At 44.4% G+C, this 22,279-nt stretch overlaps 1 protein-coding gene across 1 annotated transcript; it reads right to left on the reverse strand.

Moving 5' to 3' along the window:
* Window positions 1-18,616: 18,616 nt before the first annotated feature.
* On the reverse strand, window positions 18,617-19,144 carry LOC6613898. The gene is made up of 2 exons (XM_032721359.1): window positions 19,061-19,144; window positions 18,617-19,009 (listed from the first exon to the last, which is right to left on the reverse strand). The coding sequence occupies exons 1-2, from the start codon at window positions 19,082-19,084 to the stop codon at window positions 18,668-18,670; spliced, it is 366 nt and encodes a 121-aa protein (XP_032577250.1). The 5' UTR covers window positions 19,085-19,144; the 3' UTR covers window positions 18,617-18,667.
* Between the last annotated feature and the right edge of the window lie 3,135 nt (window positions 19,145-22,279).

Below are 22,279 nucleotides of genomic sequence, written 5' to 3' on the forward strand. Positions count from 1 at the left end.
CTCCGCTGCAGTTGACTGTCTGTTTGTCTGGTCCGCTTGTTAATTCGAAATAAAAACAGGAAAATTTACTTTACAATCTGTGCTAAAATCGTAAATTTTTAGCCGGCTCAGGGGAGCGGCAGTTGCTGTGCCATGGCTGTTCCACGTCCAGTTCCTCAGGTAAGACGACGCTGCCGACGAGGCAGGCCAAGAGGCACGGCGCAGCCCGGCGAGGTAGGCTAATCCGCTTGGGCATGACAACGATGACTATTTGTTCTGGGCCCGGATCTCATGCCTCCCGCCCTCCCCTCCTCCTACTACCATCCTGTTCTGTTCTTTTTTGTTTGCGGTTCCACGTACTCTCGTACTCTCGAATTCTCGGGCCGTGCCTAGTTGTTATCTCTTCTTATTTAATTTTGGCTGCCATTGCCGGAGTTGCTGTGCTGTCGCCGTCTAATCTCCACGGCAATATCATCACGAACGCTGGCTACCCGGCTCACCAGCTCACCAGCTCAGCAGCTCCTCGGTGCAAGAGCCTGCCCGTTGATTGATGCGTTTCCCATTCGGAATTTATGCCATGGACCATTTTGGGCAAGCGCTAAGCAATTCATTTTTTTCCGGTCAGCGGTCCTTGTTCCCCCTCTGATGCATGCACCTCAGTCCGTTCAGCGTTGCCCGCTCGACCGCTTTACCGCCAAACAAGCTGGATTTTGAAGAAGAATGCATTTCAAACTGTTGCAAACTTTTGTCGATTGTATTAATGTGATCAAGTTATAAGATTTCCAAAACATCGATAATTGTTCAAACCACTCTTTTCAAACCACTCTTTGTGTATCTCAAGCTATTCTGCTGGTAGTTAATGTGAAAGCGATGTCAAAATTAGCTCCCCTAAGTATTTCTTAGATATATCTTCTTTTAGAAAGTATCTTATTGCCTGGTTACCATGTATCTTCTTTAAATTCTTCAATAATCATACTGTATGCCTAGAGCTGGCAGCCGCAACTTCATTTCGCTTCATGACTCACAGCGTGCTTAATAGATCTCAGTGGGCATCACTGATCGGATCCCCTCCAGCTGCAATCAGCCAGATCGGCGAGCGATACTCTGCCAGGAACAGCAGCAGCGCGGCAGCAACATCCACCGCAGCAACAGGCACATCGGCAACATCCACTGCGCAACAGCAACAGCACCATCAGGAGCGTCCTCAGACATGGACTTCGGATGGCCATGGCGATGGAGATGGCGATGGGGACGGCGTGCACGTCGAGTGAATCTAAATTGCTAAATACCTTTTTATGGTTGCTGGCAGTCGCACTGCGGAGCTTCGGTTTAAGATTTTAAAATGTACGAGTATCTTGGTATCGCCGGCTTTCGCAGAAGCGATCCATAGTTGCTTCATAATGTATTGTGTGCATTTTGATTTTCCCTGAAAGCGAACGGCCAGCTCATTCCTGTGATTCATCATGGCATCATGGGCTGTTGCCGCTTTTGGAAGCTGCTCCTTCGGCATGTTTTTAATAGCCCTTCGGGAATTATTCATTTCCATTGTCTCGCTGCCGTCCAATTTCGATTGCCATCGAGTTATAAACAATTTCAATTATTTTTCCCGTCTCCTTTTCCGTCGCTCGAAATTATGCAACTAATTGCCGGGAATGCGGAGCATTTGACTCCCGAAACGATGCGTTCCCTTTCTCGTCTCCAGTTGGCGGCAGTCAGCTGGCAAATGCATAATTAACCTGACCTTTGATCGCCGGAAGGGATGGCCAATAGAAGGGAACCCGAAGGGGGTTGGCCCAGGGTTTGAGAAATTGCAGTTATACGATTTGGAATTTTTTTATAGTTCTCTTGTTTCTGGGAGGATGGATTCCTCTGCTTTTTCTACCGCTTATTTCTCGCATCATGTTTTTTATTGGAAATGCTATTAAACGGATTCCGCTGAAATACTTTTGATGAACCGGACACCGGAATGTCGTTCAACTTGAGGTTCTCAAAAACAAAGCAACAACCTGCGAGGCAAAAACCTAAAGCGACCACTTGGGCAAGCAATTATAGTTATGTCTCTGGGCATTTCAGGAATTCCACGTATAAATACCATATATTCAATCCAGATGCCTTTTGAGCCAGCCAAAAATGATCTTCAAATTTGTCGGCGGGCCAATTTGCAGATCGTAATCACAAGCCCGGGGAAGAAGACTTTGTCATAACGGTTTCGATAATGGGTTTCAGATGGACGTTTTTTAATAGGTATTTTACGAAGTGGTTAGTTTTTTACTTACTGTTCATTATTATATAGATGAATTCGGAATGACTTGGTTTCATTTTATTATTACGAAAGTATTTCTAGTTGTCTTACCAAGAAGTCTAAAATATGAATTAGGCTGGTTTCCATGCTTCAGTCTTCCCTTTCCTGAAATCTGAATCGGCCTTTGATGTCTGCCCCAAATAAATTCGCGTTGCTAATGGTTTATGCCAGTCGTGATAAGACTACAAAGCCCCATTATCCTAGCCCCTCCCCAAATGAGTAAAGTGCAAACAAAAATGCACGCGATTTCAGAGCCCGAAGCGCCGTTCTGAGTTAGGGCCACTTCAGAGCATATATTTTAAATAATTCCCAAAATAATAACAGATTCAATTAAACACTCCAAACACTCCCCAGTCTGTTGGCAGTATTCGCATAATATAGCCAGCATTTTACAACAATTACGATATTCTTACGCAGAGGCGATACAAAATGTTTAAAAAAAAGAAAACGTTGTCTTGAAAATGCCGCCGGCGGAAAGTGGCGAAAAAAACCATCAAAAGCGTACATCAGGTCTTGCCTCATAAGGGTGCTCCACGGATCCAATTAGTAAGCAATTTATATGCACTTTGTTTGTGGTGAGGGTATGACGGTAGACTTTATTGTCGTTTCGGATTGAAAAAGAATAGGGGAGCCCTTATCTGGATAAACTAACTAATGGGTATTGCTTTGGGAAGTCCTGAATCATGTATGTATGTATTGTAATTTACCATTTATTATTCAGAACATGGTCATTCTCTGAGCTAAAGGTGTACTTTGCTTAGGAACAAGCTATTAACTGTAGGGACATTTTTCAAAGGACTAGGGGCCACCCTGTATTTTTGATATCCCTATAATTAAGGTTCAGTTTTCGAGTTTAATAAGATTAGAGCAGAGGAACAGAGGGTTAAGCTTGATGTATTCAAAAGCAGATTCCGAGCCGGAAGGATTCCTTATTGACCTGGTCCGACGAAAACTGGTTCTAAAGTGCATCATAATAGAAAGGGGGAAAACGTGTTTAGAACGTTTTGGCACGATTAACGCCTTTATATTAAAAGGAAATAATTCATTGCTCGTGTAAAAATCAAAGTAACATAAGGATCCCATTTCGCTAAACATGCTCTGCCTTTGATGTCCTAAACGTCCAAGAATATGAACAAATACCCCTGCCTGATTCCAGGTATTTATAATATTAAATTTCGTAAGAGCATTCCCTCTTCCCCCTTCGCATTTCTGCCGATTTTCTTCCACTTTGGCAACACATTTTCGAGACATTTAATATGCTGCGACTCAAAGTTTCCCGGGTGAACTGCATTTGGCCAATTTGATTGCAGTTTCGAGTTCCAGTTATTAAATACTCGCGGGCGGAAGCGGGAAGGGGTATGGAATAGCGGGTGCTGGGGCAGGGAACCCTCTCCTCGGTTGACATATGGGGGTTGTTTTGCCGCCCTTGCCCTCGTGTCCATATCCATATTTAGTTGCCGCCGATGCGGGCGCAATACATTTAAACAAATTGTTTTCGTTCTTGCTTTGCTTGGATATCGTTATGAGGGCAGCACCTGTCGACCGAATGACACTCGCAAAAACTAGTATAATTTTATAAAAATATAACATTTTATACTGGTAAGCTTCGAACCGAACCTTAATATTGTGCTATTACAGTACTTTTTAGCTAAACACTTAAGTGTGCGTGTTAACTTTTGTTTTGCCTGTTCTGGTGGCTAACACAGTGCCTGTTGAAAATGTAATAGCTCATCTGGAGAAGGCTCTTGGACATTCCTCCCTACTAGATTTACAATTTCTCTGCGTGCACCTCCAATGCAAACGTACAAAACGCTCTCTGCAGATGGTGCCTCGTTTGGCCAAAGTATCCAAGGGATTACAGGCTGTGGATGAAATGTATCTGGCAGCGCCTGCGGTTCGCCTGGCACGCTATAATTTAGCATAAATTGTCCATGCTGTCGAGATTAATGTATCTAATGACCTGATTTGCTGATTTACAGTAATTTCCAGCTTATGGCGCGCCGAGAATCGCCGACAAACACACACACGGAGCGGTTTTCACATGTTGGTTCTTAGTTTCACCCTAGCTACCTGCAGATACATTTTGTTTGCGACCGCTTTCCAGGAAGTGTGCGCCAGATACACGAAAGATACGGCTGCGAATCGCTCGTCCCGCATCCGCATTTGAATGCGAGATGAGAGATCCACGAATCTCGGGGATACAAGTATCTGCGATACCCTCTGCTTGGCCTCTCCTGCGGAAATGAATTTCCAGCCATTAATCATGCGGCCAATAGGAGTTTTTATGGCTTGCTCCTCCGATGGCCAAGCACTTCTTCGTGCTTTTCTGGCCTAATGATGGGTTTGCTAAAGGGATTGAGCACCAGGTCTCTGGGTCTGTGAGATAGAAAAGTGGTAATTTCAGATTTTGTTCTTGCTTACCCAGTTTTAGTGCGCGTTTTCCACTAGCCTTCGACGTGAAAGTAGTTGGAGTTGTTAAAAGGGAGAGATGATTTACAGGTGTCCTTGCTTTATAGCATTAGCTTGCTTTATATTACTGAACCATTTTCATCTACATACATGAATCACTAAATACTGGTGATTAGTTAAGGAAGTTACCCTCATTTTATGCCCAATATTTATTAGTGACGAAGGTGTAGTGAGTCCTGGGTTGAAATGCATCCTCCTAATGAGGCAAGGTATGCTATCAACATAATTGGGGCATATCGAACAGGATAAGTGGATTTCTTGAATCATTTCTTAGGCTTAGCCAGCGCACCAGCCACAATTTGGCGCTCAATCAGTCGGCTTCATTCGCATTCCCGCTGCACATTCAAGCGGCAAGGGGGAAGAAGGGGGCGTGCCGGGGCTGAATCTCCGCTTACAGAGACCCCAATCCCAAGTGAACCAAATCGAATCGAATCGCATCGAGTGGAAACGAAACGAATGGAAATCGAATGAAAATGGGAATAAAACTCATTGCACGGCCACTTGAGACGCCTTGAAACGCCTTTGACGGCTGTTGGTCGACAGCCCAGATCGAGATAGTGCACTGAAAAAAACACTCGGGAATGAATCGCATTTGAGATTAATTCGTAAGAAGCATCTATACATTTGAATGGTAATGGTATGTTGTCTTAACTACACTATATATCTGAACAATAACTTGAGCTAAAAACGGTTCCTTTGCAGCGTAGATCTCACAGTGTAACAATCCGAATTTAATTCTATCTTTTGCGCACCCCGCCCGACCCTCCGCCCCGTCACTCACTTCCTGTTCTGATCCAATAACAAATCGATGGCGGCGATAATTTCCACACGCAGCTGCTGCCGCTGAGCTGCATCTATTTATCTTGCCACCCTTTCCAGGTCCGAGTTCCCCCATATGCGAACGGGTATCCCGCTTTTTCTTGCCATTTATGTATTAAGCCCTTGAGTGCGCTATTGCGGCTCAAGTGCGACGGCGGGGAAGCCTTGAGCTTTTCATTTCGCGAGCGGAAATAAAACATAAAAGTAACTCTTGGATGTTTAATGATAAAGTTTGCCCCCCTTTTTCCTTCCCTTCATCATTTCCCTTCAACCCCCAACGCCCTGCCCGCAGTCGAGTGTGTGTTTGGCATTGTTCATCGCTGCCACGCCCCTTGCCCTGCCGCCCTCGGGCACGGGATTGTGCGTTTTTGCACGCTCAGCGAAAAAAACAGGAATGAACAACAAAGAAAATAAGGAGCGAAAAACAAAACGAGAATTGTTGAAAGGGAAAAACGCATTAATTATTACGCTTTTTCAGCATCGAATCGAACGGATATGCCCGGGGTGGTTTGGGCTGGGTATTACATTTATTGCCGCTGCTGTTCCCAAAGGATACTCCCAGGACACCCAGTACCGATCCATTCGGGCTGGTTTACCGCTTGATTATGCGCACTCCACGGATAATTTCTGGGCGGTTCCAAAAACTATTTCAGGAACTCTGGCCAGCTGACACGCTCCATTAGGTGGCTCGGCTATAGGTACGTTGACTGGGAAGGGGCAGTGGAAGTGGAAGGACGGACCGGAAGTGAGTAAATGAAAGTCGACAGTTTTCAAATTAACCGATGCAATGACAAACCCCAGGGCAACCAAACAAACCGACAAACTATCAAGCACAAACTGTCGTAAAAGAAATGGAAACAGAGCAAGTGGAAGATGGTCATCCCAGGCAACTCGACAACCGCAGATACTCGAAAAAGGACGACGTGGCAAGGTAAAATTGGAACCGTCACACCTGCTGCAAATGTAATAGAGCCGAATATTATGGCCGTTTTCGAATCAGTGGAGTTTTCGGGGTCAGCCTTCCATCTGTTGGCAATACTTCGAAGGTAAGAAGGTAAAATCGGCAGATTAGTGATTTTGAGATTGAGTTAGACTCTTAGGATCTGCTTAGCAATCCATCCTGTTTGAAGTTTGCATAGACTGGAAGTAATTCGTTAAATAGAATTGTATACCATAAGCGGAATGCTGGAACATATATGTACACACGTACATATATAATTATTCTTCTCATTCAATCTGATAAGATTGTATTTGGAATAAGAAATGTGTATGGCCGTGTATTGCTAATATTTTGGCAGTAGCTGTTGCGATGAACTGTCGCTGCAACTGTCGCTAATTGCTCGACTGCGTACTGCGGTGAGTGGAGGGCAGTTGAGTAATGTTGCCAGGAAGTTGTTGAAAATCAAGCGAATCGAAGTGACTTGGCCGGCGCTGTCGTCCCACCCCTCCCTCCGTTACTATAACTTCGACTGCAGACCGCAGACCATCGGCAAAGGGATGGTTTGGGGAGGGGTTAGCGGACGCGAGGGGTGCTCGAGCAGTTGCCCCGGGCGGCGGGGGGAGTTGCAAGACTCATTAGCATTTTTTGCTGGCGGTTGGCTTCATTATGTGCATGTTTTTCCCCCGACTCAGTTTTTTATTGATAAATTATGCAGTCTCACTTGCGGGCTGTAAATCGTTTGATAACACGCAAAACTTGCTAACGGAAAGTGCCAAAAAAATGCCTAGAAGGTTAACATGTGTGTTTGGGCCAAAATTCGAGTTTCAGTTTAACGATGCGTCTCGGCAATCACAAATGAGGGTTATGACTTGTGTTTTGAGTCATAACCACTTGAAGTAAATATGCACATTCGAAATGGGAAAAGCCCAAGTATACACCTACATATATGAGTTTTCGTAATTTAGGTTTGATATTTTTTGAGTCCTTTGCCTCTAATTAAATACATGATAATTGTCTAAACCTTTCATTCAACCACCTTCACCGGAAACTCTTCAAACTCCCCTTATGAACTTTATCGTTCAACTGTTTTTTTTTTCTACAATCATGAAGGGCTTCAGAGTTTTAATTAAAATCAACAATGCGAGATAACTGGAAGGGTCTCGCGGATGATCTCTACCTAATTCGTGAAGGGACCATCATTGTTTTCCATCCTGCCCTAAGAACTTTTTGTGCAAGTCTGTCGAAATTTTCTTGATGCAAAGCGAGTATCTGCGAGATACCGAAAGAGGATCTCTGCACAACTCCCCGAGCGGAGATCCATCTCATTATTCCTCCCGTTTATCACCATTCGATCATATACTAGTTGTCTTTTCCCACCATTCCGCAATCTGCGTTAGCCATTGTGTGTGTGTTTCTGGTTTTATTGTTATTGGTCTCGTGTATTGTATTGTATGTCCATATCTATTCGATCCCGTCACTACTTAAGTTCTATTGTGCGCTGCCTGGGTCACATGTGGGCCTCCCCCTCCCTCCACACACCATCTTTCCCTACACGCAAAATAAAACCGACTTGAATGACAAGAATTTTGTGTCGACCTTAAATAAGAGATTCCACTTGAACGGAAATTTCGAGAGCCCAGTGCAGTGGATTTCATAAATTTGATATTATTCCACTTGGATATTGCTGTGTACATCATCATGTCACTCCATTCTCATTCGATTTGAGGTAACATATCTCAGACCTCGAAAAGATACGACATGTCCGAGGATCGAGTACTTTAGAGGTCTTTTTTGTACGAGTGCATCCTTGAATCCCTGCCCCACTTCCTTGGCCTCTTTGAGCCCGTTCGAACGTGGCAGAATGGACAGAGCCGAGGGCACAAAGAAGGGGCAGTCGTCGTGTGCAGAGAATAAAGGGGCGCAGTAACGGAAGCCTAAGAAATTGCGAAACATGTCACTGGCAAACGGCGACGGCTGCCACAAAAGGGACCACAAAGAGATGCATCTGAGATAAATAGAGGCTGAAAGAGAAAAGTCTGGGGCGCTGCGAACAAACAAAAGTGAAAAGTTGCTGGGCTGGGCGCAACTAAATTAAATACATCAGACAGTGCCCCCATTTCCACTCTGTTCTAAAGTCTTCTGGTATACATATGAGTATCTCATCTGTGAAGTTGAGGAAGTGTCATACGTCTGCATCACTGAGCGCAAAGTTGAAGCGATATTTAAGTCGATGAATATAAGTTTTGGTATAAATCAATACATTCATAAGATCTTACAATTGTATTAGATTCGTCCCAGGCATGGACCAGGGAAATTCAGTGTGTTGGACGATTAGGAAAAGTTAAGAGGACGACGTCTGGTACTCCAACAACGGGACGATCTGATAGAGAACTTGTGGTGGCAGTGGGAAAAGTTGCCCCGCCCACCTATTAGTTCGGCCAGAGCTAGTTGTTCATTAAAGTCGTGGCCAACGCCCCTTTGGGCGGATTTGGGTGGCAACTGGCACGTGCCATAAATTCGGGTGTAAATGGAGCATGCCCAGAACCGTATCCTGTATCCAGGCGGCATTTGGCGTTATCTTACAATAAATTGCTGTCTTAGTTTTGCGGGCAAAACCACCCTTCAGGGAGCTTTAGAGCACCCCCCTTCCATCCGACCTGCTGAAAATTAATATTAATTTGGAGCGTGTATTATTATATTGCACGCCAGCAGCAGCGGCGAACGAACGAATGAAACGATACCAAACTTTGACATGCCCTCCTGACGTCTTATTAAATATGCACGAAGCCAAATCAAAAGTTTTTAGTGAATGCTGGAGGGAGTGAACCCGAATGGCCTGACAGTCTGCCTTCATCCCCTTCGGCTCGGTGGCTTTGCTGGGTTTGTTGGCCTTGCCTCCGCCTCTTGGTAATAAAAAGTAATTAAATTTCTGGCTTTGCCTTTCTGTTGCCATTGGCAATATGCATTTCCATTGCTGCACTTTCGGGACTTACATAAAACGGAAGCCGAACCGCGGGCAGAAGGCAACTTTGATAGCAGTAATGGCTCTAAGTTCAAAGCCGTTTTTTGGCAGCGCCATTTATAATTACAGGATAAAAGATCCACGGACTTTTCAGTCTTCTCTTCTCGGGTGGGGCATTTTAAATGGATGTGGCTAGTAACTATGTCGAGTTTAAAGTCCTCTCGATTGCTATGAATATCTGTACATATAGTATGGGTTTTATAGAATAAGCAATAATAATAATCAAAATTTGATTAGGTAGATAAATAGTCAATCTTCAATTTCACGTTTAATTGGGCAATTTTAATAAACTTACTATCGCACAAATTGAGGTTTCTAAAAATGAGTTCATAATTGGATTTCACCATACAAAATCCTCGAGGTATCCAGACTTAATTAAGAACTGCCTACGAAATAATATTTGAACATTAATGCTCCAGCCCGAGCAAAACGAATTAGGCTTGAACATAGCCCTTCTGCCGGCACGGACAGGAAATTGAAAATATTTGATTTTCGAAAACTCCTTTCAAGAATTTCAATCGATAAGTCTTTGATCTGGGGCTGCACCCGCGGCGCCTCCTACTTCCTTACCCTTTCCATCCCTTCCCATCCCGACCCGCCACATCCCACTCCGCCCATTCTCATTCATCGCGATTTGTTTGAATCTTTCATTAGACGCACCTAAGAAATTTCATCTCGAATCGTGCTGCCTTTCATCTCGTGGCAGTTTGGCAAGAACAGCGGCCATGGCCGTATGCCATCGAAAAAAACACTGAGAAAATAAATAAATAAATAAATAAAAATAAAAATTTAATTTAATTATAAATGCTTAAGGAACCAGACCCACATAGTTGACAAATAACATTTGCATTAAATAACTAAGTAGAATAACATTTTAGAATGTTTCTAAATAAATATTTATTCAGAAGTTTTTTAATATCCCTTGAAAACTTCGAAAGTCTTTATTTTTGTCAGTGTATTATCGTGCTATCATGGTGCCGTGCTCAGTGCTCTTGTGCCTAATTGCCATGGCATTCTGGGCGCAGCCTGAGCATCGGGATCCATACTTTTGGGGCTCGGCTACGGGAGCCAAGAAGAGCCGAATTACGAAACGTTCGCCCCAAGGCAAGGCTCAGACAAGGTGTTTACACCAAGTGAATGCCGCCGCGCTCCAGCCCGCCCATCCCATCCAGAACCCAGTACAAACTACACTCGCAACTGAAACCGAATGAGAATGGCAATTACGTGAACGAAAGTTGGCTAAGGTCCCTCCCAACCCCTCCACACCCCGCCCCTCCTGCGGAGCCCATTCATTGGCAGGCGTTTGAAATATTTGAACAGGCGGCAGACAATCGAACATGGCCCGGACAACAAGGAACATACGGACATACGGACAAACGGAAAGGACAAGCCTCCGCACGGACAGGAAGCGGCGGGGGCAGGTGCAACACACTTGGCACAACTTACACTATGGGAACTACCGGCCAGCCTGGCAGCACATAAAAATTTATAGAATATTCCTTTCAGCCCGGCCCTCGACTCCTGGCTGGCCACGTTTTAGGAGTTTCAGTCGGGGAGTGCCAGTTTAAGTCGAAATATCAAAAAAGAGATGCACGTGAACTGAGAAATGCACGAGCGGTGGCTTATTTGCAGGACTTTCGAGGCTTGACTACCTGCACGCTGCTTTTAGCCCGGACATCTGTATTGAATATTGGAAAAAATCATTATTGAGCATAACGTATTTAAGTGCACATTACAGCAGGAACATGTGGGCTTATAGTAATCACTCAAAAGAAATAGTGACTAGCTACCAACTGCATCCACTAACAATGCTAAAATACTAATATGTATTTACTTAGAAGCTAAGCAAATTGCAGCTATAGCCCCGATTTGCGACCACGATGCAAAAAGCAAGTGAGAAATGTGTCGATTCCCCGCTTCCGGTGCCAATTTAATTAAAAGCCATTTCGCAGCAGCCTCCATAGATCTCTCATGCATGTGCGAAATTCCGCCCGGAAACGCTGCCTCTAATTAAGTGAATTCACTCCGGCAAGTCAGCCGGAACTTTATGCAGAACTGCCAAGAAACGCTGCCCTTCAGAAACCCTCCAAGATCGTGCAGAAGGCAACGGGGTGGCAAATAAATGGGAAATCAGACCGGGCTGACAGCAGGTGGCTGGCTGACGAGCTGACTGACTGACGACGAGCTGACTGACTGGAGAGCTCTCCCCGGGGCCGAACTTATCCGGAATTGAAGTTAAAAGTTATCTGTCTGCAGCGCACCACCCCCAGCGCACCACCCCCAGCGCACCGCCGTTCGCCTGAGTGGCTAAATTCATTTGGCAGCCAAATGCAAATTATTACAACTTACTTTTCCTTTTTATGCTTTTCTGGCGAGGACTGGCTCTTGAAATTATTTACTCGAATGGAGAATGGAGGCGGAAATTCCGGCAGCCAGGCACAGGCCGAAGTTCCGCCGCCGGCCGAAGGGTTGCTCCCAACTTTTGGGCCCGAATTTCAACGTGTAAGGTGGAGTGAGGGGAAGGGCTGAACAACTTCGACTTCCGTATGTAGTCGCTTATGATTTGCCTTCAGCAGCCCTCGAGATAGAGATATCGGGCGGCTTGCTGCTTCCTGTGCTCCGAGCAGACCCGCCTTATAAATCATGCAAAGGGTTGGCACTGCCGATAAGGAATCTCCCCACCTCGACTTTCAGTCCCGTGTGCATTTTCTCAGGCCCTCGCCCTCGCCTTCTCCATCGCAATTGTCATGTAAATCAATGCAACTGGCGCGCATCGCTTCCCAAAACCATTTCCATTTCTTGGCACTCCGAGGAGCTGAGATGGTTTCCAGTTCCTCCGCAGGCGGAGGCGAAGGCCTGCATTTTGCGCTTAAATAAAACCAATTGAAGCGTAAATCTTTCACGTCGTTCCTGCTGCCGATAACGAATCGCGTAATGAGTGGGAGGGGCGATTGGTGGGGGAAATGGAAAAACACGAGGGCAGAGATTGAGCCAAAGGGCGAGAAAATGGGAATGAGGGTGATGAGCAGAGGGAAAGCCGTGCCTGAAACAGCAACACCGGGCAACACATTTTGGGTGGATGAGATTATTATTAGATTACCGGGGTATTGGCTTATCCCTAGCAAAGTAATATGGAAGGATAATATGGAAAAACCACCAAGGAAATTCATATTGATTAGGAAAATTGCATCGAATATGTAAGTGTTAGAGGTGACTCTAGTCAGAAACAGCCAATACGAGCTTGATTATAGCTGCTTGTTGCAATCATCGTGACTCACAAGCTGTAATTACTTATCGCCCCATTTTAAAGTCTCGTTTTCCTTGACATTCACGGATAAGTGCCACAATCCAGAGATCCAGTTACGGGCTGTAAATCAAAACGCGCCGAAAGGGGACTGCCGCAAAGTCCTCGCCCTCTCCCAGCCAGCTTGAGCTCCAATTCCCCTAATACCAGGGGATCGATCTAAGTCCGCGGCGAAAGAGCATCGAAGTCGTCGTATTAACTTCCATGTGGTCGCCGTCTAGTTTTACGGCTTAGGCTTAAAGCGAACGCGTCGACCTGACCGGCTTGTATTTCAATTAAGTCGCCTCGGAAAACGAAAAAACGAAACCTGAAACGCGGCACATTTATTGATAGGCCTGCCGGGCCAACGAGCCAGACGAGTAATTGATGTGCCCGATTTAAGCGCAATTGATAAGCGGCCAGAGTGCGGACCTGAATGCAGACCTGAATTGCAGATCGGATCGGGCTGGCGTATAAACGAAGCCCTGCTTCGATGTTCGCCCAGCCTTCTGCCCCGAACTGTCCATTAAAAAGTCAGCAACTGTAGCTAATTAAAGCGACGTCTGAGCAGAGCTCGAATCAAATTCGGCGCATATCAAATTATGAACACAGCTGGCAGCAATTGCCGCCGGAGCCACAACCTGGCGCACATGGATTGGCCATCATCCAAACACACACGTACGATGCAGGCAGACAGTGAACCCTCGGAAGGGAAGCTTATTATCCCCAGAAGGAATCTAAGTCGAGGAAAACAGCAAAACGACGGGGTCACGACACTGGGTTCCTTATTAAACATGGCAGCCATTTAAGGTGTCGATTCCTTCGGAACTCGTTTTCGAATTAAAGTTGAAAATAATTTCGATCCATTTGAAGCTGACATGGACAAGCGAATGCACTCCTCCAAACTGGGGTATATCAAGCGATGTATTCAAATGTACCTATCAAGCTTCACCATTCGAGTGCTCACTGTTCCTTCATGAATGAAAGTGGTTAATGCCATATGGGTTGTTGGAAAAATGAGTAGTAACCTCGAGGGACGTTTCTCGGAGAACCCTTCATGCTCCGTACTTTCGCATTGTGTCATTTCCGCTTTTTGCCTAATTTCGAAGCACTTCCGCTTAATTAGAAACTCGCCTAAGAATCATAATAAACTGGGGAAGGGTCAGAGAGGGCTCTTTCCCATCGACCACATTACCCATCCGAGCTGGCCAAAAACATGTCCATCGCCCGTATTTGCTCCGTAAATTCTGTTATTTTGTTTTCCTTCGAATGAATCTATCCCCTCCCCCTGATTTCCAGCCCCCTTGAATGGACTTCGTTGGCTCTTATCGATGTTTGTCTAGTTTATGTGCCGCGCTTGTGTTGTTTTTGGTCTTCGTTTTGTTTGGTCCGTGTTTTGTTTGTCTGCAACACGTAGGGCCGAAAGAGGAAGAACAACCCAGCAGGAGGACGTCAAGCTGAGCTCAAAAAACCAAATGCGACATGACCACGACTCAAATTTCCATCGACAATCACCGTGGTGCAAGATCCATGGAGATGGAGTCGAGCTCGACAGGAATGAGTATCGAAAAAGATATGATAACTGTAATCCGAGAAAAGGGATGGTTTACTTATGGCCTGGGTATTTGATTGCAGCTTAAAGTGAGGCTTAAATGGAAATGAGAAGATCGGTGAGACAGCTGCTAAACTGGTTGGGGATATACTAAATTATGATTCCAGGGTTATTAATTCTCTGCCTTATGTGAAGCACAAACGTAAGTACTATTGCTACTGCTACTTCATCAACTTAATAATAATTTAATAACATGTAAACTGTTAAGATGGATCCTCAAAGTTCCAATACTTTGGGTCAGGGGTTCGTCCAGAAACATTTCGGGAACATTTCTGTAATGGTCACTAAGCCAAAACCAAACTGTGCAGCCAACTAAATGTGGCGAGCACCATTACGGATCTTATCTGCGGCCCTTAGCAAAAACATGAAACATTCCCGAGTGCTCTTATCGCGCTTCTTGGCTCCGCAACTTTGGCCATTCCACTGTGCAGCAAATGAAAAGTTTCTGGGTCGGCGGGGTCGGAAAAGCGGGGAAGGTGGGCGGAAAACTTTCAGCAAAGCAAATGCCTAATAGACATTAGCCCAAAACCTGATTGCCTTGGACAGTGCCTTTATACTCTACTTTGCGAAGTAGGCAGGAGTTCCAAAATACGGTTTTATCAGCGGCCGTATCCTAAAGGGATAATTATTTGAAGTGATTATTCCAATTATTTTAAACTTACTTTTTGATAATGCATAACATTAGTAATAATTCAATATGAAACTAAATTAATCCTGTGCCTTTGTAATATACAAACTTGCAACTTTAAGGGTATACATAGCCCCGACATCAGACTGAAACCTTACTCCATCGACCTAACCTCTGTGTTCCTGGTGTTGCATTACAAGTGGAAATTTTCAGTTTTGCAGCAATTTAGTTTAATTTCTTTTCGGCTGCCGCACGCCCGGAACATAACGAGCGTGGTTAATTTCAGCGATATACATACTCGTAAAAGAGGTCGGGGATGGAGTCGGAGTCGGAGCTATCCTGACGAGAGGCAGACACGTAGAGTCTGCCCCTGGCCGGGCGAGTCGCGACCTTCCCGCCCCTGGAATCCCCCTAACCACCCCCTCGCCTGTGTTGTTGCTGTGTTGGCAGGCCGCGTTTTGTTCCAGACGGTGGCAAATGTGTCATTAGGCATGTTTCATGACCCTTTGTCATGCACAAATAATTATAATTTAATGCACTTTCGGCAGGTCTCAGAACGCGGGGGGATGAGGTTGCACAGGGGGTTAGTTGAGATTTCCAGATAGCAGTCCTCTCGAATACCCCTCCTCTTTAAGCGATTGTAATATCAAGCTTTCAACGATGAAAAAGAGGGGCTACTTTAATTAATTGTAGCAGCCATAATGAACAGCGAAAAACGCAGGAAACTGCACAATGTTTACAAGTCTTTAGTCTAAACACAGACTACAAAAACTGGCTACATGCATGGCTTATTCATTTTAAAGAAATAATAAGGTTTTAACATTTGAAATTAGTCCCAGGATATACCTTTGTGTCCTATTAAAGCAAGGCACAGGTAGAAGGTAGTCTTTCTGACCTTTAGGGTCTTAGCCTAAATATTCTAGCCAAGTCGATGTGACCATGTTCATCTGTCCGTCCGTATTGACGCTCATATCAGATCAGGACACTATAAAAAAAATAAAAAAGAATGAGCATTCAGATTTAAGACGCGCTGATGTACCACCACTTCCTGAGTAATAGGTATCTTATAGTCGAGAAACTCGACTCGATTGGTTATTGCTACTCGCTACACTGAACAGATTTGATTCGATAATTCAACCGTATATTGGCAGATGGGAGGACGCGAATCAATTACAATCCGGTCATCAAAGAGATTTCCCTCACCTTCTAGATTGCAGCTTTCCCGGGGATTCCGCCAGCACCTCGGGGCTGTCGCAGTAAGTTCTACTTTACTTTGTGCCACATAATTGCCACAATTCGCTGAAGTTGCCAGCCACGAGTGCTCCGCCTGGCAATTACGAAGGCGCAGGATGTGTTTTAGTGTCGCCCTGCCCCCAGAGAAGCGGGGCTCCCATTTCAGCCCATCTTGTCGCATCTAATTTGCACAGCTCGCGGCTAAATATGAAAAGTTTGTCGTGGCTAATTTGCTTTATGGCATTTTAATTGTATTTGCCCAGCCTGGGAAATTGCTGGCTGCCGACTACTGATTGCCAGTCTGCTTGCTGAAAAGTTAATGAGCTTATGAATTTCAGATGGATGTGGCCCACCCGTGCACCCCAGTGGAGCAGGGAGCTGCGATTGTACTCCTTCGGAGATAGTTCCGCGCCTTTGTTGCTGATAACCGCATTAGGCAATTATCGATAATTTATGAAAGTAATTGAACGCCACATCGCATGTGCGGATGTCTGTTTGGCCCCCGACGAGCCTTGTATCTGTATCTGTAGTTGTATCTGTATCTATATCTGTGTTTGCCGGCTGAAAACACAAATGAGCACAGCAGGGCTCGCCGAGTGCAGATACAATTCTTATAAATAGACAACAACAGCGGCCCTTGTCGACAGTTGGCAATCATCATCGTCAACCAACTAGGCAAACACAAACAGGGGCTACGAAAGGCCAACTAAGTTGCCGAAGCTACTGATACCCTGGGGTTTCTAAGGCAAAGACTTGACAGCTTATTTATATACCAGCACGGTCGGGTTAATGGTGAACTTACAAAGAATATCTGTATTATTGGTATAAAGCTGAAATAGTTCGCTTAAACAATTAGAATTTCAGCACGGCCTTTCTTTGGGAGTCTCGTTGTAGTTTGGGCTAAGAGTTTAACATAGGTCTGGATTTTTATTTATTTTAAGAACGCTTGAAATATTACATCATCAAGCTGTCTTAGTCCAGATCATTGAATTTTGTTTTCGTTCTGTAACTTTGTTAATGTATTTACGAAGTGTTCTGTTTTTAAAGTTATACTTTAATAGTCAATTGCCTGATGTTGTAATTAACGAAGTCTTTAATCTGTGCAAGTCATGACAGCTGAACTATACAAGCTAATTTAATTTCGAAAAGTTTAATAGAATAAACATTTTTGTATTTTCCAGTTCTGGTTTTTGAACTTTCAACAAAGATTCTTTGCAAGCTTTAATATCTAATATTTAACCGATCCCCGTACATCCCAAAGAATTCTTGAATGAGCGACAATACAATTGTGATAAAGTTTTTTAATTATTTTGCTCGTATGCTTAAAACCAAACTTATTTAATAGCACATTTTAATTAAAAGTAACCCAAATGGCAAATAATGTGCAGTTTTAATGTGTAATGTAAACTGTTATATCTCTGGGATTACTTTCTTAGTAACTCTTAACTCTATAACTTATAGTTTTGCCAAATAGACTGACTAGTTGCAACAACCCGTAATTTGGCATTTTTACGAGGTGCTTTGCTTTCTGGTCGACATCAACTATAGAATTTAACGCCAATGACTTTCTTTGGCGTGTTTCGACCTCATCTGTATCTGTTCCTATAACGCTCCAACTGAAACAGGGACAGATAGAGAACATGTCAATATTGGCAACAAAGCATTGTCATTAACGAAACCAAATAAAAACATTAAATGTTAGCTGGCATGGCAGGAAAGTACACACCAAATACATAAAACTGTGTTCAGAATTTCGTGTATTTGTGGACACACGCAGTCGTACTATTTATTGTGTGGGTCTGTATTTGCCTGGAAAAGTTGTTTCACAAATAAATAAGCGCTTCGGAATGGAAACATTCGCTCCATTGCCCATAAATATTTGTTACCGCTTATGTTGATTCAAATGGTTCGGATTGCCAACTGATAAATTGTTGCGATGGACGGAGGAGTAGGGTTGGGGTTACCGGAATAGGATTCGGCTTTATAGCCTCACTTAATTGTCACCCAATCGACATAATTTATAATAAGTGAAATGACAGTTAACATAGGTGGGCATCTAGTGTGATCGTAATAGAAACTAAAATATAATCAAGCAATCCAGATGGTTTTCAAACACTACATTCATGAATTCATGTGAATACAATAAACTACTATTAAACTAAACTAAATATAATCAAGCAATCCAGATGGTTTTCAAACACTACATTCATGAATTCATGTGAATACAATAAACTACTATTAAAGTACTTTATAACACTGAAAATAGTAATATAGTCTAGTAATGACCACCCTCACCACATCAATATGATTTCCAGTCGAACTTACTGTATTTACTCATTATATATTTTTTTATTGACAATATTTAATATACAATTATTATTCAACCTGCAGTCGACTTCAGAGCGTTTACTCCGATTCTTTTTATAGAGAATGTTTCGTTTTTAGCCACCATCGGCACTACGGAAATGTCACTGTCCGCCTTGTAGGAGTATCGTATGTTGTATCCTTTGGATCCGATTTTGTAGGAGAGCAGTAACCATCCTTCATGCGGCGCAGGGAACTTTTGCTTAATCTCCCCATCGAGCTCTGAATTTCCGTCAGTATCTGCGATTACCGATTCCCGTCGAAAAGCCGATCCATCTGGATGATTGATCTCCAGCTGGTATCCCCTGCCGTAGGCTGGTGTGACTTTTGAGTAACTCAAGCTCAGGACGAGAATCCACTGGGAATAGTCACTCTATAAAGAATAGTTCATGATGACTTTCGGACTCACCAGAGATACTAGTCTGGAAGACATGGTGTTGTACCCACTGACAGCGAATTGCAACTAGATGTGAAGTGTTCAAAAGCTCAGAATATTCGACAGATGAAGGTGCGCAAAACAAGTTTAAATGCAAAACCAAATTGAATTCAGATAAAAAGCGGTAGAACGACCCAAGAACCAGCCATCCAGGTAGGTGGCTCGAATCTTTAATTACACTTTTGTATTACTCATGCATATTATTTTTCAAGTTTGCTCACTGACATCTTAATGATGTGTTCTCAATCTTCTGCTGACTATCTTTTTGCAGATACTTGTGAGTGAGCTAAGCAATAGAACTGTCGAATATATATATTATCCCGAACATCCCGAAATATGTACATCTTATTAATTGCTCCAACCTCACAAAGGTGTTGAGTGGGGGAGCAGGCTTTGGTGTTTATTGGAGACCGATTGAAGTGAGTTCCGCGAACGGCCTCTTTGATTTCCAGACTTTGGCTCGGAGCCCTTCTGCCTTATCGAAGGCTGGCACACACAGTCACCTGTTCGATGTCTGTTTGCCCCTTTTAGCGGCATGTGTCTGGCCATCACTTACCACCTCAATTTCCCGAAAACCGACTGCATCTAATAAATAGGCGCACAATTAACAAGTTCCTAGTGATTTATGCCGACGTCGCCGCTCGCTTGGGTTGTTACTTGCGCTGGGTTGGGTTGGTTCGGGATGGTTTGGAATGGTTTGGGTTGGGTTGGGCACTGTTCGGATCGGATCTGGGACTGCGATTTTATGGGCACCCCGACCGAGCGGCGGAACAATGCAGGAGATAATTTTTTACGAGCCAGTCGCTGGGCACGCCATATGCTCGGGATGGAACTGGACAGGGAGAGGGCAGGTAGACTCTGGATATGTGGCCCGAGATCCAGGGCCCTTCCACGGACCGCGTGTGTGCAATTAAACAATTTCGGGAAGGGCGTTGGACATGCGCTCAGCCTTGACAGGGAATCTCATTTGGGCTGCAAAGTCAATAGAGGGGCTGTCAGATCATCGGGTTCCGAGGGACGGGTTGTCTTCGGGGGAAATTTAATTGAATTTCGATGAAGAAGTGCCAGTGCGCGCAACGGCTTGGATTATATGATAATTCCATTTCGGGAACTCGGAGGAAATACATAATGAATGACGTGGTAACAAGTTTAAAATTGAAATATTGACGAAGCTATGTTGTAGAACAATATCCTGGTATCCATATTCAATCAGAAATGATTTTTAATTATAAAATTTAATTTAAAAATTTAAGTGGCTTATTCTTGAACATCCTTTCCCACAACGAATGTTTTCCGTGTGCCGTCGAGAAGTTCCCTCGAGCCATCTGAGACAGTTGTCCAGGAAAAACTTTTCTAATTGCTCCGCCTGCAAGTTTTGCCTCATAATTTCCAAGCTGCGGCGTCGATTGAACAAAGCAATATTTGCGCAAGTAATTTTCGGTCCAAAAAACTTCCACGTTCCTGCTCCCAGATCCAGAGTCGAGCTGAGATGGCAGAAACGACGGACCAGAAATGATTTCCCAGCCACGTACTGCGGCACGTTGCCAACTTTAATCTCTCGAGCTGATTCCCGACTCCGTTCCACCCGGCTCCACCCGCCCCACTAATTTTCGTTTAAAAGCGCAATTTATGTGAGCTCAGCAGTTTTGCTCTAATACGAAATCAAATAGAACTTTTCCAGCGGGGCTGGCCAGCTGAATACTCGTATGTGGATTTTCGCGAGGAGTGGCGAGGCGGAGGCAGGGAAATCGTTTTGTTTGCCGGGCTCATCTTGATTTATGGTCAGGGAAGTTCGCACATTGGAGATGCCATTATTTTGCGTATTTATACAAATGCCTTTCCCCACACATGAGCATACACTCGTAGTAGCTACGTGCCTCGCCATAAATCAATAAATGAAATTTACACGCATATTTCGTGTTACGTGCCGGGTGGAAACTCACCAGATAAAGCTCCCTCGGAGGGCAGCGGAAAACTTTCCCCGTTGGAAACTCGAATCTGTCGAATCATCGGTGCAATTCATTTTTCTTCATTAGGCGTCATTTTCTTCACTAGACATTCTACGGGTCATCCTCGCGGAGCGGTAGCAGGAAAACCAGTTAATTGCCGCCCAGCTTCCTCCACGCTCCCCACTCCATGCATTTGTCCAATCAAACGCATTTGATCATCTCGCAGGAATGGAATCCTTAGAAGTCCCATACCGAAGCAGTAATTTATGCGGCTGCTTCTCGGAATGGATAAATGAGATTCTGGCTGCGATGACAGCCCAAGAGGCCTTGAAGGGACATATATGTATGCCCAGATATAGACTCCGTCGAAGGGTAAACCCAACAGCAGCAAACCTCATCTACATCAGTTGAATTTTTAAATGGGCCGTGAGTTCCAAGTTTGTCACCACAGATACAGCGGAGTTTTCCGACTTCAATAATTTATGTAATTCGATGCATGAGTTATGCCGTCTAACAAAGGTTACTAGAAAGAGCCAATGATAGCTTAGATATAATACTTTCAATCTAAAATCAAAAGCTGATAACTTATTTTCTTGTATGGAAAATAATCGGCTGTTACATGAACTTTGCCATATGCAGCATACCCTTCGCATAAAACACCGGGTGCAGCAAATTTAGCCATGCCCCAAGACAGATCTATAGTACGCAGCCCCAGAATGCCCATAAAAATGGTGCGCATTGTTGTTGCCCCCACTGCAGTGGGGGGATCAAAAACAACGACGGCAGCAGCAAAAAAAAGAAGCATATAAACAACAATGTCATCAACATAATTGTATGTCAAGTGAGTGGCAGCAAGAAGCGTTGAAATCGGTACATGGGCGGATACCAGAATATTATGTGGGGATCGAGGGATTTAGCAAGCAAAGTCAGACTAGGAGCCAGATCCACAAGACACAACCGTATAACATATACTCGTAAAGGGGTCTGATCTGTATAATTCGCCGCAGTTGCTCCCCACCGAACTGCCACGAAATGAGCCCCTGGACCTGAAGGGCAGGAGCATGGGAAGGGGTAGGGGTAGGTGCCTGCAGGGCTCCCTGAGAACTATAAAAAGAAAGGGTGGGGGAAAGGCGATGCCAGGAACCACTCGAACCCGAGACCATGACGAGACAATGCAATCAAAGGAGCCACCAGCAGACGTTGAATTTTCAGGGCGTCGAGTGGTGGGGGAGGAGGGGCGCAG

Source organism: Drosophila sechellia, chromosome 3R, assembly GCF_004382195.2.
Source record: "Drosophila sechellia strain sech25 chromosome 3R, ASM438219v1, whole genome shotgun sequence".
NCBI classification, from domain to species: Eukaryota; Metazoa; Arthropoda; class Insecta; order Diptera; family Drosophilidae; genus Drosophila; species Drosophila sechellia.

Coding starts and splice junctions, on each gene's coding strand:
- LOC6613898 (XM_032721359.1), bottom strand. CDS start 19,084: ATGTCTTCCAGACTAGTATCTCTG. Junction 19,010..19,060: donor CTTCCAGACTAGTATCTCTG/GTGAGTCCGAAA, acceptor GACTATTCCCAG/TGGATTCTCGTCCTGAGCTT.